The 20,219-nt window shown below is 43.8% G+C and overlaps 1 protein-coding gene across 5 annotated transcripts in view; it reads left to right on the top strand.

Annotated features, from left to right (window-relative positions):
* Positions 1 to 20,219, top strand: part of FHAD1 (forkhead associated phosphopeptide binding domain 1) — a 138,504-nt gene that overhangs the window by 46,073 nt on the left and 72,212 nt on the right. For all 5 annotated transcript variants that reach the window (XR_003794370.1, XM_029227942.1, XM_029227943.1 and 2 more), the window contains exons 5-7: positions 4,914 to 5,023; positions 8,100 to 8,336; positions 19,675 to 19,798. Coding sequence is in view for 4 of the 5 variants with exons in the window: in XM_029227942.1 (XP_029083775.1) it covers positions 4,914 to 5,023; positions 8,100 to 8,336; positions 19,675 to 19,798 (471 nt within the window). In the remaining variant the exon portion in view is untranslated. The remainder of the gene's footprint in view (positions 1 to 4,913; positions 5,024 to 8,099; positions 8,337 to 19,674; positions 19,799 to 20,219) is intronic.

The following is a 20,219-nucleotide window of genomic DNA, read 5'->3' as shown; positions in this document are numbered from 1 at the left end:
TCATGTCCCTCCCCAGTCAATTCCCAGCCCCAGGCCCCAGAGGCAACCACTCTTCTGAATTCTTTTCCCGCCATGGATTAGATATTCCTGTTCTAGAATCTCAAGTACACAGAACCATGTAGTACACGTTCCTTTGTGGAAGGCTTTTTTCACTCAGCATAGTATTTCTGAGATTCATTCATTTTGTTGTATGGATCATGTTCTGTTTTATGAACACATATACAGGGTTTTGTTTTTGTTTTTTTTAATGCATCCTTGGACACATGGCACATGGGCTGTTTCTTTTCTTTTCTATTTTTCACTCCGCCATTTAAATTTTTCCACTGTAATCACCAGTTTCTCCAGTGCCATGTTGAACTTGGGGCTTCTCTAAAGGACTTGCATTCCCCCTGGAGAAATGAAGGATGAGTCGTATGGCTTAGAGTCCCTCATATCTACCTGGGCTCTATCTCCTCAACCTCTCAGCCAGGTCTCATGTTTCCAAACGTTTGCCCTCATTCCCCTGACTCTCTCCCCATCCTCAGAAAAGGACTTTCATCTTCCCTTGTGATGGGGAGTTCCTTCCTGTCTGGGCCTCTCTACTCCACGCTTTAGAGAAAACTCTGTGCTCCAGTCCTCCATGCTGTCTCTTGACAGAAAAAACCTATTTTTAAGGGTTCCGAGAAAGCTCTTTCCTCTCTTAGCAAAGCTGGGCTCTTCAAATTAAATTGGTTTACTGTTAGACTGTCATCTTGCTTTAGACTTGAAAAATTCTATTTGAAAACCCAAAGCCAAGGACTTATTTATTGCAGGTCAGGTCAGGGTTTCTCAATCTTGGCACAGTGACATGTGGGGCTGGATAACTCCTTGTTGTGGGATCTGTCCTGTCCACTGTAGAATGTTTAGCAGCATCCCTGACTCCTACCCGCTAGAGATACCAGTAGTAACACCACCACCACCACCACCCCCTAACTGTGGTACTCAAAAATGTCTCCAGACATTGCCAAAAATCAAAACGTCATTTTGCCTGGGGGCAAAATCACCCTGTTCTAGTTAATACTCATCCTTCCTTTTCCACAAGGCAATAAACCATCAGCTCCAAGGCCAAATCGTAACGGCAAGAGCTCATGGGAGGTGGGGAAGAATTACTGAGAAAAGAAAATATGTGGAGTGACTTATTAAAGTAGCATCGTGATTCATATATATATATATTTTTCCCAATAATGGGATCATATGAACCTAACATAGGTAACCTCCTTTTTTTTTTTTGGCCGTGCCGCTCAGCTTGTGGGATCTTTGTTCCCCAGCCAGGGATGGAACATGTGCCCCCGCAGTGGAAGCACAGAATCCTAACCACTGCACTGCCAAGGAATTCCCTACCTGATTTTTAAAATTCAATAATATATCATAAACATCTTCCCACTTCAATACGTTTACTGCATAGTGGTTAAAAGCATAGGCTCTGAATCCAACAAACTTAGGTTCATCCCTTGACTCTACCACTTACCAGCTGTGTGTCCTTGAGCAGGTGACTTGACATCTCTGTGCCTCATATCTCTCACATATAAAATGGAGATGGGAATAATAATGCCTATCTCACTGGGTTGTTATGAAGACGAAATCGTATCCTGCCTGTAAGTGCTGAGCACAGCGCCTGGTGCGTAGAGAACATTCAGTAAATATTAAAATTTAAAAATTATTACCTAACCATGATTGTTATTTAACTTTTATTTACAACTTACAATGTCTTAAAGACACAGTTAAGGTGCACACACACTGCCCTTGCTGCAGACTGGTGATTATTGGAGAGCACCAGGACAGCTGGGGGTTGTTAAAATATTAAAGTAACTCCCCTGCCGTTTGGCCAACAGCTCACGCCCAAAAATTCTTAAACTGCCTGTGTCCCCGTATCCGCCGTCCCACCGCCCCAGCCCTCCCGACCCTCCCTGGGGCTTCTCCCCACTGGGACCTCTGAAGGATCCAGCAGCTAGAGTTAAGCCGGTTTGGTCATACATGGCCCTTAGGTTCTTTTTCATAAATAACAGTAGCCGGTAAAGAAGTTTGGGGCGGGTGAGGGGTAACTGCTCCAGCACCTCCCTGCCTGGGTGTAAGGAAAGCGAGTCTCAGAGCAAATTCTAGCCCCACAAAGACTTTCAGTAAACACACCTTCCCCAGTAAAGGGACCCCATCCATCAGCCTGTTCTGTAGGTTTGATGAAGTCCCCCCTCCGGCCATCATCTTTCAGGGAAGGGTCCCTCAAGACAGCCACGACAGGGTCGCAGAGACAGCCGGGGTCACCCCTAGAGATGGCATCAGACGCCAGAGCTCTAAGCTGAGACTGGACAGGGGCACAGTTAGGGTCAGACCCCGGGGCCCTCCCTGGGGACACAGGCCAGGCAGTACCTTCCTCCAGTGGGAGCCGATTTCTAGCATTCAGCATACCAGGTAAGAGGCCACCCTTTTACCAATAAGAACCCATTTCTGGCCTTCAGTTTGCTAACCAGGAAGACTCTAGGGGTCACAGCTGCCTCTGGACGGTAGCCTGTCTGATGTAATACTGCCCGGCCACACCAGGCCTGGGAACCACAGATTCTGGCAACTGACTGCCCCAGCCTGAAAATTAAATGACCGGCACACACGTAGCATCAAACAGACTATGCTGAATATTTAGAAACTAAGCCACAGGCCTGTGACAATCCTTGATGCGCCACAGGGACCCCCCAGAATTAGGCTGCATGTTATAGTCAAGCCTGCACCAGAAGACGATTTTTTTTAAATCTCTTTTCTCTATTCCTTTTTTTTCCTAACCCAGTTATAGATGTTGGCCGGAAAGGAGGTGTTTGTTAGGTCAGGAAGAAGGGGAACAAGGGGAAAATGTTCTGGTTCTGTGCTTTCTGCCACGGCAGCACCAGCCCCAGTGGCTGCTGAGCATCTGAAATTGTGGCCCGTGCGACTGAGGAACCAAACGTTTAATTTTAATTCATTTAAATTTAAAAACTGATATTTGATACAGTTATTGAAAGGGTCGAAGTCAGTCTGGAACATTTTGAGTTGGCGAATCGACTTTTTCGACTCTAAGTTTTTGTGGAATCTGAAAACAGATCAAGTCTTCCTCCTGAAAATTCAGTTTCCAAATTGAGATGTGCTATCAGTGTAAAATAAACCCCAGATTTCAAAGGCTTCATACCTCGAAGAAAAAGAATATAAAATATCTCCATATTTCTTGTCGATTACATGTTGAAATGATATTTTTTAATGTATTGGGTTAAATAAAATTTATCGCTAAAAAATTCATCTCTTCTTTTTACCTTTTTAACGCAACTACTAGAAAGTTGGAAATTGCGTTCAGTAGCTCGCATCAGGCACTGCTGCTGTAGTCAGTTAGGACTTAGCTGCTCAGGACCCAAGAGGGTCAGATGGGGGCAGTGAGCTTCAAATAAAAGTTTTCTAATCATGGACCTAGTTGGGGAGGTGGAGGGAGAGAAAATGGGCAGCTGCTGAAGTTCCAGGCCCTTCTGTTCCTCGCGCCCCAGGAAACACTGTGGCCAGGGCTGCTCATTCAACACGCAAGGCTGTGCGTTCTCCGGGGCACCACAGGCCATCAGCTATGTCCACTAGAGGTTCTGGGTTCCACAGACAGGTTTGAGACCTGGCTGGGGGGGCAGGAATCTTTGACTCTAAAATGCATAAATAAAAAATGCAGAAGCCAAATGAATAAATGATTGAATGAATGTCCACAAACATGACGGTGCGTGCTTCATTCATCATTAATGTTAATACTCATTAAAGTTTCATCACCTTTGAAAACAATTTCTTCAGTTTCTCACTTCACAAGAAGATAAGATTGTGCAGTGACTGTCCAGAAACCATAGTCACTTGGACATTTAAAATACCCTGCTTGGGCCCAAGTGATCTCACAAGTAGAATGATAGACATCTTTACAAAAGTTTCTACACCAATAAAAAAAAAAATGTATTCAGTGTTGGTGTGAGTGAATTGCGAGATGTCTGATGTGATACAGAGTGGAGCCCCCAAACATAATGCCATACTCCCCGAAAGTCATATAAACAGCCCTTGTAATATTGGGGTTAATAAGAAAAAAATTAGGAAAGCTTAAATGTCTATCAAGTGGATCCTAGTTAAATACGTTTGGCACACTTGTACAGTGGACCGCAATGCTACCATTGAAAAGAGCCCAGTACAGCTACAAATACTGACATGGGAAGATGTTTTTGATATTGTTAGCTGAAAAGTAAGCTGGAGAAGAATCTCTGTCATGTAAATCCATTTTTGTTTTTTGAAAAGATATGACTGCAATAAAAAAAAATATAGCTAACGTTTAGTGCTAAATGCTCTACATGAGGGGTCAGCAAACTTTTCCTGTAAAGAGCCAGATGGTAAATACTTTAGGGTTTGTGTGGGTCACATGGTCTCTGCTGCAACTACTCGGCTCTGCCTTTGTAGCTGGGAAGCAGCCATAAATAATATGTAAATGAATCACTGTGGCTGTGTTGCAATAAAACTTTATTTACAAAACTAGGCAGAAGGCCAGATTTGGCCACAGGGCCATAGTGTGCCAACCCCTGCTCTATATCATTATTCTAGTTAATCTCCAGATAGCCCTTTATAGCAGAGACTATCAGTGGTCCTAAATTATATATGTGGAAACTAAGGCTTAGAGAGAGTAAATGACTTGCCTAAGGTCATCAGCTCTTATGCGGCATAGAAAAAAGTCTGGAAAGAGACACATCACAGTGCATCAGTGCAGTTAACGCTGGGGAAGAGAAATGAGGCAGCTCTTACCCTTTCCAGTACTCCTGTAACGCTTTCATTGCATAAGTCTCATGAATGTGAAGGTTAATCTGAAAATATTCTTTAAGACTTTGGGGAAACTCACAGTCTCCTCTGCATTCTCTGTCGACCTTGTGTGTTAGTGTGGACCAACGCCATGGAACTGTCGGAACAATCAGTGGCCGAGGAAATTCCTGGGGCGGGGTTCTCCAGAGAAATTTTTGTGGACCAGGACCTGGCCCAGCACGATAAGGTGAGGGGTCTTGAGGAAGGACGGAGCTACAGCAGCAAGAGGGACCATGGAGAGATTGCCACTGCCTCTTGTTCACTGTGTCTCAAGGACTGCCTCTTTTTCCTACTTCCAAGAAACCACCTCTTCCTCCCAAGACATTCAGCCAGGTTTGGCCATTGCTCATTTTATCCCAAATAACATCTACAACTACAAGGTACTGAGCACCTACTGTGTGTTGGGCCATGTCCTGTGCACTTGACATTTATTAGCTCGTTAATCTTCACCAACTTCAAAATAGATTTTATCACCCTCACTTTGCAGATGAGGAAACTGAAGCTCAGAGAGGTTAAGTAATGTGTTCAAGGTTGCCCAGTGCAAGGAGCAGTGTTAGGATTCAAACCTAGGTCTGGTTAACTTCTCAGAGGGTACTTCTAACTCCCACACAGTAATCACTTGGTCAACCTTGAGAGATGGAACAGTGATGCAAAAACACGTTCCTAGCAGGAGCAAGTGAGCACTGAAGTCAGGGAGGCCTGTGCAGAGAGACTCGTTAAAGAACCAGAGAGGTTTAAAGCAGGGATGCGAGCAGAACAGATGGATTCAAGCCATCCTGGGAAGGGCCCAGGTCAATTTCTCCCCGCTTAGACATGACCTGAAAGTTACTCTAAAAGAAGCAGTCTATAATATCTCGCTTTCCTTAAGGGCCAGGGCCTGCTCCCACAGCAATTCTCGGAGTTTGTGAGGAGCAGACCTACCTGGGGCTCTTGTCAGACACGGAAATCCAAAACTTCAGGAGGCAGGGGGTTCCAACTCAGGCATCCTGGGACCAGACTCTGAAAAATGTTGCAGAAAGGTGAGAAGCCACTCTCAGATTCTGTATTTATCTCTGTGTAACAAGCCACCCCAAAACTTAGTGGCTTAAAACAGCAATTCATTATTCCCCAGAATCTATGGGTTGACCTGGAAGCTTCCTTTGCTCGCGTCCCCTGGCCTCACTCATGCAGGCTCAGTCAGCCGCTGGCTTGGCCAGCCTGGTGGTCTCCATTGGCCTCCTTCCCACATCTGGGGCCTCAGCCAGGATGCCTGGACTGGTGGGCCCCTTTCTGCATGTGGTTTTTCATCACAGCACGGTGGTCTCAGGGTTCCCAGGGGGCCAGAGCAGAAGCTGCACAGCCTGTAAGAACTTGCGTGGAGATCATGCAGCATCACTTCCACTCCATTCAGTTGGTTAAAGCAAGTCACAGGGCCAGCCCAGACTAGAGGGTGGGGAAATAGACTGGATGGCAAAGCTGCAAAGTATTTGTAGCCATTTTTCAACCTGCCTCAATTTTAACTTGGAAATATAGTGCAACCACTATAAATTTTTCTATTTATAGAAAATTTTTATAAGCCATTTATAATTTTTTCTATTTATAATAGAAATAATTTTTTCTATTTATAAGCCATTTATACCCTGACTTGCCAGGACTCCTTCAAGTGACAATAAACAAATTAGCTTGAGGGGGAGCATTCATTAGCTCATCTTATTGGAAAATTTAAAGGGCTGCTAGCTTCAGGTATGGCTAGATCCAGGAGCTTGAATGATGTCATCCGAACACCTCCCCACTACCCATCTCTCCCCTCTGTTTCCCTCAGAGTCTGGCTTTCTACATAAGGCTGGCTTTGTGTGTTAGAAAAGACAAACTCCGGCAAACAAGCCTACATATTTAAAGTTTGTGATCCAAAAGAAGGCAAGACCCTCTCACTCTGTAATCGATGTGTGAAATCTCTGATTGACCAGCTTGGGCCACAGGCACACGGGGAGGTGGGACAGGAAGGAGCAGGGCACATGACTGACAGTCCTACCCAGACCAGATGGAAGGAGGAATGCTCCCTCCAAGAAGGGCAAGGGGACCCTCACCAGGAAAGCAGAACCCACGGCTGTCCGCTGCCCTCTGCAAACTTCTTATATTCCAGCACTGGCACGGGGCCTGGCACTTAGCTGCTGCCCGATGAATGTTTGTTGCATGAAAAATGAAGCACCTGGCTGATGTGAAGCAGGGGAAACTGCCCAGGCGTAGGGAACGTGTCTGACGCTCTCTCTTGAAGTTTGGCCACCAGCGTTCACAAGGGCCCAAAGGAAGGCCCCTGGCAGCAGCTGGCAATGTCAGACAGGCTTTCTCATGAGCGAGACCCTGTCCTTCCCCAGGTCACGGAGCTAGCAGGTCGTGAGGCTGACTGGATGGCTCCCCTGGGAATGAGCTGGCCTAGAAATTGCCCGTTTACCTCCTCCTGTGGCTGCTTTGGAAAAGGCCTCTGGGGCACTTTTCTTCTTCTTCTTCAGTTTTTCTGATATTTTATTGATAACTTCTGGTGAGAAGTTTGGGGGATTTTTTTTTTCCTTTTTTGGAAAACCTAACAAATTCTTTGGCTGCAGAGCTTTTTCACTGGAGAGACGGAGGGCAGGGTTAATTATACCTGTGGGTAAAGTCTAGCAGCAATTTTGTTTTTCCAGCTGAAAGTTTACATGAGCCCACGCAAAGAAATCACCATTCCTGTCTCATTTACTTTCCAGATTCAGTTACCTGGAAAAAATTCATACATGAATAGCCAAAAGAGGCAGGAAGTACTAGAAGAGTGGAAAGGGAAAACAAATATTTCAGAATGTTTTAAGTTAAAAAAAATAACCCTCGTTATAGGCAGAATGTGGTCAAACAGAATGTTGTTTTCCTGATTACCTTTCCTAGGTCCCCAGTGTGCTAGGCTGAATATTATAAATGAAAATATTATAAGTAAACTTTCTAGCAACAGAAGTTCCCAAGTGGGATGGTTGTTCTTAATATGAAAGTATAATTCTCGGGAAAGGAAAGTTTCCGTACCTGTGAGGTATAGACATCCATTACAGGAGTCTGTATACAAGTACATCATTTTAACCAAATTCTTGTCTCTATGAGATTTTCCAAGCGACAGAGATAGCCTTGAAAGTCTGCTTTTTCCCTCCCTGCCTGCCCTCACCTTCCCAAAGAATGATACCATATTTTTCCTGTATTTCTTTAAATGGGCTCAGCCTTACACCCAGACCCACACCTAGTAAATTTCCCATCTGGCCTCCACCCAGGATGAAATAATTCTGCTGCTGGGAAAAGAAGTCAGCCGTCTCTCGGATTTTGAACTTGAATCCAAATACAAAGACACCGTGATAGCAAGCCTGCACAACGAAGTGGCCAACCTGAGCCAGAAGCTGTTGGAAACAGCTGCCTCCAGGCAGAAGGAGAGGGTGATCCCGCCCAAGTTTCAGGTTCCGCATGAAGAGGACGATGCCCAACAGAGAGAGATCCAGAGCTTGAAAGACCAGGTAGGGCTCAGAGACAAGTGGGTCGGGGCCTTGGGGTCACAACACAGGGTGACAGCTCTCAGGGAGAGCCTGGGCGGAACCACCCGGGTAGTTAGAAATGGGCAGTGAGCATAGCATGGTGGAGAAGAGTGCAGATCCAGGGAGTGGAGGGTTGGCAGGTTTCTAGCCTTGTAAGAACAATATTAGATTTGATTAAGTGCCTACGTGTTCAGGCCCTGGTGCAGGCACTTTTGGTGTATTAGCTTATTTATTTAGTTATTTATTTATTTATGGCTGCATTGGGTCTTCGTCGCTGCGCGGGCTTTCTCTAATTTCAGTGAGCAGGGGCTACTCTTTGCTGCGGTGCGTGGGCTTCTCATTGCAGTGGCTTCTCTTGCTGCAGAGCATGGGCTCTAGACGCGTGGGCTTCAGTAGTTGCAGCATGAGGGCTTCAGTAGTTGTGGCTCGCAGGCTCTAGAGTGCAGGCTCAGTAGTTGTGGCCCACGGGCTTAGTTGCTCCATGGCATGAGGGATCTTCCTGGACCAGGGCTCGAACCCGTGTCCCCTGCATTGGCAGGAGGATTCTTAACCACTGCGCCATGAGGGAAGTCCCCGCATTAGCTATTTAAACCTCAGTCTTCTGACACATGCCATTCTACAGATGAGGAGACTGAGGCAGGCTCAGAGATGCCCAGGAGCTCATTACAGCTTGCACAGCAAGTGGGAGGCAGTGATGTGATTTGGGTTCAGCTCTGCCATCTTGTACACCTCATCCTTTCACACCCACTTTGCATTTCCACCCAGCTCCTGTCACTTCAGTGATCACTTCTCACACCCACCCGGACCCAGCCAGAAAGAGCTGGAGATGGGGAGAAGGAACCCCACAGTGTTCCAAACACTGAGGCCTTTATCAAACCCTGAACGCAGCTGCTGGTTCATTTACAGGGAATTTCACCAAAAATTCTCCACCCAGAATGTCTGGATTTACCAGTCAACTTCCTTTCTCCTGAAATTAAATCCAAAAAAAAAAATTTTTTTTAAGTTTTAAACAACTACTTTAAAATTGGCCATTGATCTTGTACATAAATTATATCTCAACAAAGTTAATAAAAAAGCAATTGGTCATTGATGAATTTTGGCCTCAGTGCATAATTCTGCTTAAAACCGTAGTCAGATTTGGTTCAAGATGGCGGAGTAGAAGGACATGCTCCCACTCCCTCTTTCGAGAACACCAGAATCACAACTAACTGCTGAACAATCATCAACAGGAAGACACTGGAACTCACCAAAAAAGATACCCCACATCCAAAGACAAAGGAGAAGCCGCAATGAGACCGTAGGAGGGGTGCAATCACAGTAAGATCAAATCCCATAACTGGGTGGGTGACTCACAAACTGGAGAACACTTATACCACAGAAGTCCACCCACTCGAGTGAAGGTTCTGAGCCCCACGTCAGGCTTCCCAACCTGGGGGTCTGGCAACGGGAGGAGGAATTCCTAGAGAATCAGACTTTGGAGGCTAGCGGGATTTGATTGCAGGACTTCGGCAGGACTGGGGGAAACAGAGATTCTACTCTTGGAGGGCACACACAAAGTAGTGTGCGCATCGGGACCCAGGGGAAGGAGCAGTGACCCCATAGGAGACTGAACCAGACCTACCTGCTAGTGTTGGAGGGTCTCCTACAGAGGCGGGGGGCAGCTGTGGCTCACCAAGAGACAAGGACACTGGCAGCAGAAGTTCTGGGAAGTACTACTTGGTGTGAGCCCTCCCAGAGTCTGCCATTAGCCCCACCAAAGAGCCTGGGTATGCTCCAGTGTTGGGTTGCCTCAGGCCAAACAACCAACAGGGAGGGAACCCAGACCCACCCATCAGCAGACAAGCCGATTAAAGTTTTACTGAGCTCTGCCCACCAGTGCAACAGCCAGCTCTACCCACCACCAGTTCCTCCCATCAGGAAACCTGCACAAGCCTCTTAGATAGCCTCATCCACCAGAGGGCAGACAGAAGAAGCAAGAAGAACTACAACCCTGCAGCCTGTGGAACAAAAGCCACATTCACAGAAAGATAGACAGATGAAAAGGCAGAGGGCTATGTACCAGATGAAGGAAGAAGATAAAACCCCAGAAAAACAACTAAATGAAATGGAGATAGGCAATCTTCCAGAAAAAGTATTCAGAATAATGATAGTAAAGATGATCATGGACCTCGGAAAAAGAATGGAGGCAAGGATCGAGAAGATGCAAGAAATGTTTAACAAAGATCTAGAAGAATTAAAGAACAAACAAACAGAGATGAAAAATACAATAACTGAAATGAAAAATACACTAGAAGGAATCAATAGAATAACGGAGGCAAAAGAATGGATAAGTGACCTGGAAGACAGAATGGTGGAATTCACTGCTGCGGAAGAGAATAAAGAAAAAAGAATGAAAAGAAATGAAGACAGCCTAAGAGACCTCTGGGACAACATTAAATGCAACAACGTTCACATTATAGGGATCCCAGAAGGAGAAGAGAGAGAGAAAGGACCCGAGAAGATATTTGAAGAGATTATAGTCAAAAACTTCCCTAACATCAGAAAGGAAATAGCCACCCAAGTCCAGGAAACACAGAGAGTCCCATACAGGAGAAACCCAAGGAGAAACACACCGAGACACATAGTAATCAAATTGGCAAAAATTAAAGACAAAGAAAAATTATTGACAGCAGCAAGGGAAAAATGACAAATAACATACAAGGGAACTCCCATAAGGTTAACAGCTGATTTCTCAGCAGAAACTCTACAAGCCAGAAGGGAGTGGCATGATATACTTAAAGTGATGAAAGGGAAGAACGTACAACCAAGATTACTCTACCCCACAAGGATTTCATTCAGATTCGGTGGAGAAATCAAAAGCTTTACAGACAAGCAAAAGCTAAGAGAATTCAGCACCACCGAACCAGCTCTACAACAAATGCTAAAGGAACTTCTCTAAGTGGGAAACACAAGAGAAGAAAAGGACCTACAAAAACAAACCCAAAACAATTAAGAAAATGGTAATAGGAACATACATATCGATAATTACCTTAAACGTGAATGGATTAAACGCTCCAACCAAAAGACACAGGCTTGCTGAACGGATACAAAAACAAGACCCATATATATGCTGTCTACAGGAGACCCACTTCAGACCTAGGGACACATACAGACTGAAAGTGAGGGGATGGAAAAAGATATTCCATGCAAATGGAAATCAAAGGAAAGCTGGAGTAGCAATACTCATATCAGATAAAATAGACTTTAAAATAAAGAATGTTGCAAGAGACAAGGAAGGACACTACGTAATGATCAAGGGATCAATCCAAGAAAAAGATATAACAATTATAAATATATATGTACCCAACATAGGAGCACCTCAATACATAAGGCAACTGCTAACAGCTCTAAAAGAGGAAATTGACAGTAACACAATCATAGTGGGGGACTTTAACACCTCACTTACACCAGTGGACAAATCAACCAAACAGAAAATTAATAAGGAAACACAAGCTTTAAATGACACAATAGACCAGATAGATTTAATTGATATTTATAGGACATTCCATCCAAAAACAGCAGATTACACTTTCTTCTCAAGTGCACACGGAACATTCTCCAGGATAGATCACATCTTGGGTCACAAATCAAGCCTCAGTAAACTTAAGAAAATTGAAGTCATGTCAAGCATCTTTTTTGACCACAACACTATGAGATTAGAAATGAATTACAGGGAAAAACCCATAAAAAACACAAACACATGGAGGCTAAATAGTACGTTACTAAATAACCAAGAGATCACTGAAGAAATCAAATAGGAAATCAAAAAATACCTAGAGACAAATGACAATGAAAACACAATGATCCAAAACCTATGGGATGCAGCAAAAGCAGTTCTAAGAGGGAAGTTTATAGCTATACAAGCCTACCTCAAGAAACAAGAAAAATCTCAAATAAACAATCTAACGTTACACCTAAAGGAACTAGAGAAAGAGAACAAACAAAACCCAAAGTTAGCAGAAGGAAAGAGATCATAAAGATCAGAGCAGAAATAAATGAAATAGAAACAAAGAAAACAATAACAAAGATCAATAAAACTAAAAGCTGGTTCTTTGAGAAGTTAAACAAAATTGATAAACCATTAGCCAGACTCATCAAGAAAAAGAGGGAGAGGACTCAAGTCAATAAAATTAGAAATGAAAAAGGAGAAGTTACAAGAGACAGCGCAGAAATACAAAGCATCCTAAGAGACTACTACAAGCAACTCTATGCCAATAAAATGGACAACCTGGAAGAAATGGACAAATTCTTAGAAAGTTATAACCTTTCAAGACTGAACCAGGAAGAAATAGAAAATATGAACAGACCAGTCACAAGTAATGAAATTGAAACTGTGATTAAAAATCTTCCAACAAACAAAAGTCCAGGACCAGAAGGCTTCACAGGTGAATTCTATCAAACATTTAGAGATGAGCTAACACCCATCCTTCTCAAACTCTTCCAAAAAATTGCAGAGGAAGGAACACTCCCAAACTCATTCTCTGAGGCCACCATCACCCTGATACCAAAACCAGACAAAGATACTACAAAAAAAGAAAATTAAAGACCAATATCACTGATGAATATAGATGCAAAAATACTAGCAAACAGAATCCAACAACACATTAAAAGGATCATACACCATGATCAAGTGGGATTTATCCCAGAGATGCAAAGATTCTTCAATATATGCAAATCAATCAATGTGATACACCATATTAACAAATTGAAAAAGAAAAACCATATGATCATCTCAATGGATGCAGAAAAATCTTTTGACAAAATTCAACACCGATTTATGATAAAAACCCTGCAGAAAGTGGGCATAGAGGGAACCTACTTCAACATAATAAAGGCCATATATGACAAACCCACAGCAAACATCATTCTCAATGGTGAAAAACTGAAAGCATTTCCTCTAAGACCAGGAAAAAGACAAGGTTGCCCACTCTCACCACTATTATTCAACATAGTTTTGGAAGTCCTAGCCATGGCAATCAGAGAAGAAAAAGCAATAAAAGGAATACAAATTGAAAAAGAAGAAGTAAAACTGTCACTGTTTGCAGATGACAGGATACTATACATAGAGAATCCTAAAGATGCCACCAGAAAACTACTAGAGCTAATCAATGAACTTGGTAAAGTTTCAGGATACAAAACTAATGCACAGAAATCTCTTGCATTCCTATACACTAATGATGAAAAATCTGAAAGGGAAATTAAAGAAACACTCCCATTTACCATTGCAACAACAAAAAAAAATACCTAGGAATAAATCTACCTAGGGAGACAAAAGACCTGTATGCAGAAAACTGTAAGACACTGATGAAAGAAATTAAAGATGATACCAACAGATGGAGAGCTATACCACATTCTTGGATTGGAAGAATCAATATTGTGAAAATGACTATGCTGCCCAAAGCAATCTACAGATTCAGTGCAATCCCTATCAAATTCCCAATGGCATTTTTTACAGAACTAGAACAAAAAATCTTAAAATTTGTGTGGAGACACAAAAGACCCCGAAAAGCCAAAGCAGTCTTGAGGGAAAAAAACGGAGCTGGAGGAATCAGACTCCCTGACTTCAACCTATACTACAAAGCCACAGTAATCAAGACAATATGGTACTGGCACAAAAACAGAAATACAGATCAATGGAACAGGATAGAAAGCCCAGAGATAAACCCACGAATCTATGGTCAACTAATCTATGACAAAGGAGGCAAGGATATACAGTGGAGAAGAGACAGTCTCTTCAATAAGTGGTGCTGGGAAAACTGGACAGCTACATGTAAAGAATGAAATTAGAACACTCCCTAACACCATACACAAAAATAAACTCAAAATGTATTAGAGACCTAAATGTAAGACCAGGCACTATAAAACTCTTAGAGGAAAACATAGGAAGAACAGTCTTTGACATAAATCACAGCAAGATATTTTTTGATCCACCTCCTAGAGTAATGGAAATAAATACAAAAATAAACAAATGGGACCTAATGAAACTTCAAAGCTTTTGCACAGCAAAGGAAACCATAAACAAGACGAAAAGACAACCCTCAGAATGGGAGAAAATATTTGCAAAGGAAGCAACTGACAAAGGATTAATTTCCAAAATATATAAACAGCTCATGCAGCTCAACATTAAGAAAACAAACAACCCAATCCAAAAATGGGCAGAAGACCTAAATAGACATTTCTCCAAAGAAGACATACCGATGGCCAAGAGGCACATGAAAAGCTGCTCAACATCATTAATTATTAGAGAAATGCAAATCAAAACTACAATGAGGTTCCACCTCACACCAGTTAGAACGGGCATCATCAGAAAATCTACAAACAACAGATGCTGGAGAGGGTGTGGAGAAAAGGGAACCCTCTTGCACTGTCAGTGGGAATGTAAATTGATACAGCCACTATGGAGAACAGTGTGGAGGTTCCTTAAAAAACTAAAAGTAGAATTACCATATGACCCAGCAATCCCACTCCTGGGCATATACCCAGAGGAAAAACATAATTCAAAAACCGCATGCACCCCAATGTTCATTGCAGCACTATTTACAGTAGCCAGGACATGGAAGCAACCTAAATGCTCATCAACAACCGAATGGATAAAGAAGGTATGGCACATATATACAATGGACTATTACTCAGCCATAAAAAGGAACAAAATTGGGTCATTTGTAGAGACATGGATGCATCTAGAGACTGTCATACAGAGTGAAGTAAGTCAGAAAGAGAAGAACAAATATCGTATATTAACGCATATATGTGGAACCTAGAAAAATGGTAAAGATGAACCAGTTTGCAGAGCAGAAATTGAGACACAGATGTAGAGAACAAACGTATGGACACCAAGGGGGGAAAGCGGCAGGGGGTGGGGAATGGTGGTGTGATGAATTGGGAGATTGGGATTTACATGTATACACTGATGTGTATAAAATGGGTGACTAATAAGAAAAAAATAAATAAATAAATAAACATTTTTTTAAAAAGAGAGAGAGAAAAAAAAAAAAACCGTAGTCAGTGCTTGGGGGCCTTGGTTCTCTTGTTCTCTGTTTACTGTCTTTCCCTTCTGTAACCGATTCTAGGTACACAGTCTCAGTCCTAGAAATGATGCTCTAGAAAGGACACAGATTGTGTGTGGTGAACCTAGGAGATTCTAGCAGGAAACTGTAAGTTCCATGAAGGCAAAGGTTGGGCCCAGTAACCTTCTAGAACTCTGTTAGGACCGTGTCTGTTTGTTTGTTCCTTATTCATCCATCCACCCATCCGTCCATTCATTCAAATAAATATTTGGGGGGGCCTATCCCGTGCCATGCCCTCTTCCAGGCTCTAAGAATTCAGCAGAGAACAAGACAGACATGATCCTTCCCCCTGTTACGCTCTAGTGAGGGAGACAGAATAAACAAGTAAACAAATACGTGCTCTAATATTTAAACGAACTAATGACTCTCCTTCGAACCTGGTTTTGAAAAAACAATGAAAGTAACAGGTCCTATAGGAATTATTAGTGCAAACAGCTACCTTGACATGTAGCTGACATATTAATGAGCATCTTTTTCTTGAACTGAGCCCAATTTTGCTGAAATATTCCTTTCAGTTATTCTCCCATTTCAGAGCTTTCCTGAGAAAATGACATGTCTTTTTCAGGTACATGGAGGAGGCTGAATTATTCCCACATACCTTTGTTTTTTTGGCCGTACCACACGGCTTTCAGGATCTTAGTTCCCCGACCAGGGATCAAACCCAGGCCTCCAGCAGTGGAAGCACGGAGTCCTAACCACTGGACCGCCAGGGAATTCCCCACATACCTTTTTTTTTATAACTGAAATATTATGTGACTCAAGTCACAATTTGAGTATTGTTTAAAATGGCTGCCGATATCTGGGGGGGAAAAATGTTTTTTTACAAAGAAATTATCTAGAAATAATTACACTGATGCATCATGCTGTTGCCTCCCCTACCACTGGAGCTTCACTTATAACTGAAGGAGAATATTTTATAACAAGGCATATATGAACCAGAGGCTCCACTGGTTTGAACTCAAATCGAGTTTCATCCACTGACATTTTAGTTTCTTAACTATTCTACTACCTGCAGAGCATTCCACCAGAAGTGTAAGCCACATGGCAGGTTGATTTATCGTTCTGATTACTTTATGTGTTTTCCCTGGTCCCCGAAGGTGTGTGCATAATGATTTGCTCTCAAAGATCTTCGATCCGCTACAATGTCACTAGAAAATTCTTACCTCCATGTGCTCTTATATGCCTGTGCTAATTAGAAGCCAAATTATTATCTTGAAACAATCACTCCTCCTAACACTATTAACTTTCTGATGATTCAGTGCCCATTTTATTACACAGCTTAACAGACATTAAACATCTTGGAATTTATGCCAATTACAAACAATATGGATATTTATTTTGGTAGTAAAAGTATCAAAGAGGTTTGAGGACTCTTTGGAGTTTTCCAGCAATCCGAAATCCTAAAACTCTGACGCTTAGATTGACATATTTTAAATCTGTCAAAAGCACTGGAGTCTTAGAGGGGAACGTATGTTTTCCCTTCTGGAAGTTTGTCTCTGTGTGTTCTATCTCTGGTATCATGTAAATAAAAGCATTACGCTGAGAAGAGCTTACAAACACTTTCAGTGTTCCAAGGACCTTTTTTGGAAAAGTTGTATTTCCCCCCAACAGAGAAAAGTAAGATGTGAAAGAATTTTTTTACTCAAAGTTTCCAAAGCACAAACATGCAAAAATATAGCCTTGGGGAGAGTGGGGGGCAGAGTGGCCTGTGTCCTCGCGACTTCTAGCATAGACCCCCCCCAATAATGTCTCAGGTGCCCCAGGGAAAAAGAAGTGTAACTGCCCCAAGTGTCATAGACTCTGAACCATGATGGTGCATGAAATGAGTCAGAAAACTTGTGAGACCTTGACGCTTCTGTTAATTCTACCAGAGTAATAATGACAAGATTTCCAAGGACACAAACCAAGACCAAAGGCTGTGAGCGCCATCTGGTGGCCATGTCACCACACCCGAACCCCATTACCTGGGCATGCCCACCCCCTCCCCCCAACCTTTGTTTTTTTTTTTTTTTTAATGTGATGCCCGCAACCTGGTCTGATGGTAAACAGGGAAATTCCTGTATTTCTTCTTTTGGAGGGATTATTTTTATTTAAGATACTGAGTCCCTATTTACTCTTATAACATTTATTTTTAATTTAATGCAAGTTTTTAAGTTTAAAAAGGGAGCTGCTTCTACGAAAAATGCTCAGAAATTATAGTGGGGCTAGCCAAGAGACATGGGAAAAATAGTGAAAGTGGTATATGAATGACTGAAGTTTAGGAACTCTCTTAGGGTGGGGTTGCCAGATAAAGTAAGGACACCCAGTTAAATTTGAATTTTAGAATTTCGTTTTAGTGTGTGTCCCAAATATTGCATGGGACACACTTGCACTAAAATATTATTCATTATCTGAAATCCTATTTTAAGTGAACATCCTTTTTTCCTCCCCTAAATCTGGCAAACTTACCTTAGAAGAACAAAGAAATTGCACCCAGGACTTCCCTGGTGGCGCAGTGGTTAGGAATCCGCCTGCCAGTGCAGGGGACATGGGCTCGAGCCCTGGTCCGGGAAGATCCCACATGCCGCGGAGCAACTAAGCCCATGCGCCACAAATACTGAGCCCTCGTGCCACAACTACTGAAGCCCATGCTCCTAGAGCCCATGCTCTGCAACAAGAGAAGGCACTGCAGTGAGAAGCCTGTGCACCACAACAAAGACCCAACGCAGCCAAAAATAAATAAATAAAATAAATAAATTTATTTTTAAAAAAAGAAAAGAAATTGCACCCTTCTCCTTGTCACTTCCATTTTGATATCAAAACAAGCTAGCTCTTGTCCTGTCTACAGATTGTGTGGCATCTACACCCCAATAAACGTGTCCCTGTGGGAGTACTGAGGCCTGACACCTGAAAAATCACAGGGCAAAGGCCCACAGTGCACCCTGAGGTGGGAAAGGCCTGGCCACTCAGAATAAGCAGTCTGGCCGCATCAGACCGAGAGGGAGGGGGTTCCGGGCCCAGCTCTCTTTCCCGGCCTCTTGGGTACCTGCTCTGAGGAGGCCGAGGCCTGGCAGCTACTTTCGGGCTCTTACCAATGTTGCCTTTGATGGAGAGCCTTCCGCGCCCCGCGTGTAGACCTAGACCCCTGGAGGGGGGCCCGCCCTCTAAGGTGCTCACAGCAGCCTTAGATAGAGCCGGCCTGTGGTCCTGTATTTCCTCTTAATAACAACCACACTGGTGTTTAAGTGAGCCTGGCAAGGCTTACAAATGCACACATAAAGATTACCAACCACCTTCCCCAGAGCCAGACGAGGGAAGCTGAAGCTAAAACACCCCATGGGTAGTCAGAGGAGAGGACCGTCCCAGCTCATCCCCCTGTACCGTGTGCCAGGCATGATCTGAGCACTTGTACACATGCTAACTTATTAAAATACTTCTAACAATCCTATCAGGTTGGGACTACCATCACCTCACGTACAGACTGAAAAAAAGGAAACAGAATATGGTGTCCTCCTTGTGTTCACAAATTGGCAGAGACAGGACTTGAAGGCCACAGTCTGGCTCCCCAGTCCATGCCACACTTTACAGCCTCCGACTTCTCATGCTCATTCCTAGAGCCACCTGGGAAGGAGGAACCAGGCAACTAAAGACTGGGTTTGAATCACACTCCCCTTCTGACCAGCCGCGTGATCCCGAGCAAGGGACCTCGCCTCTCTGAGTCTCAACCTGCTCCCTTGCGAAATGGGAACATTAACGGGAACATCAGCCTTCAGCAATGCTGTGAGGAGTATCAGTGTAGCATGTGTGAATGGGCTTTGTAAACTCTGGAGTGTCCTGTGAGGTATAAACTATCCACTATTATCATTAGAGGGAGTTCATTTTATAACCTGCTCCTGCCTCTTGAACTTTGCTGTGCATCCCGTCAGTGCTGGATGATCTGGAACCAGCAGCTGGTCTATTTATGGCTGACAATCCCCAGGTCATAGGAAGACAGCGGCACCTGAGCCCCCGGGTGGCCACGGAGATAAGGTTCGCGTCTCGATGACCTATGACATGGTGGTCACTGAAGGAACAGGCCCCCTCCCGCCCCTTCCACTAGTTACAACTGAAAAGCTTGGTTTCCCCAACACCCCGACCCAAGATCAACCCGACTCTTTGCCCAACGTTGGAGAAGTACCGGCATGTCCTGCAGGCCTGGCTGGCCCCCTCTGACCGTGTGTTGCCTCCTTCCACAGATCAGTGCCCTACAGCAAGGCTACAGCCAGGTGCTGTGCCAGACCCTGTCTGAGAGAAACTTAGAAATCACATCCCTGAAGAACGAGGCCGAGAACTTAAGGAGGGAAACCGCCATCACATCAGGTGAGGCCCTTCTGCATTCGGGCCCCAGGGCTTCTGCCCTCCCCCTGCAGACATCACCAGTCAACCACCACACCTGTGCCCGTGACCTGGGTGCAGCCTCAGGGATCACCCGTGTCGGTGCATTAGAGTTCTCCCCCAGTGGAGGTTTCTTGCCACCCAGTTCCGAGGGCAGGGCCTGATAAATATTTGAGAGAATGTTATCTCTTGGCTACAAGGTCTCCTGAACACTGGCCCCACCAGGGAGAACACAGTTTGCCTTGTGGCTTGGGTGATTCTACAAACCAGCCTGAGTGCCAAGTAGAGCGTGGACAAAATGGGGTCACTCTTTTAAGGCACCCTTTGTCTCACCCATTTCAGCCGAGTGCACTTGGGCCCAAGTGAAAACATTTTCTAATTTTATCAGAGGTGGTTCCCTGATAAA

The sequence above is a fragment of the Monodon monoceros genome, unplaced genomic scaffold (assembly GCF_005190385.1).
Source record: "Monodon monoceros isolate NGI ecotype Baffin Bay Population unplaced genomic scaffold, NGI_Narwhal_1 Super_Scaffold_18, whole genome shotgun sequence".
NCBI classification, from domain to species: Eukaryota; Metazoa; Chordata; class Mammalia; order Artiodactyla; family Monodontidae; genus Monodon; species Monodon monoceros.
Note: the sequence above shows the minus strand (reverse complement) of the source record. Positions and strands in the feature narration are given on the sequence as shown.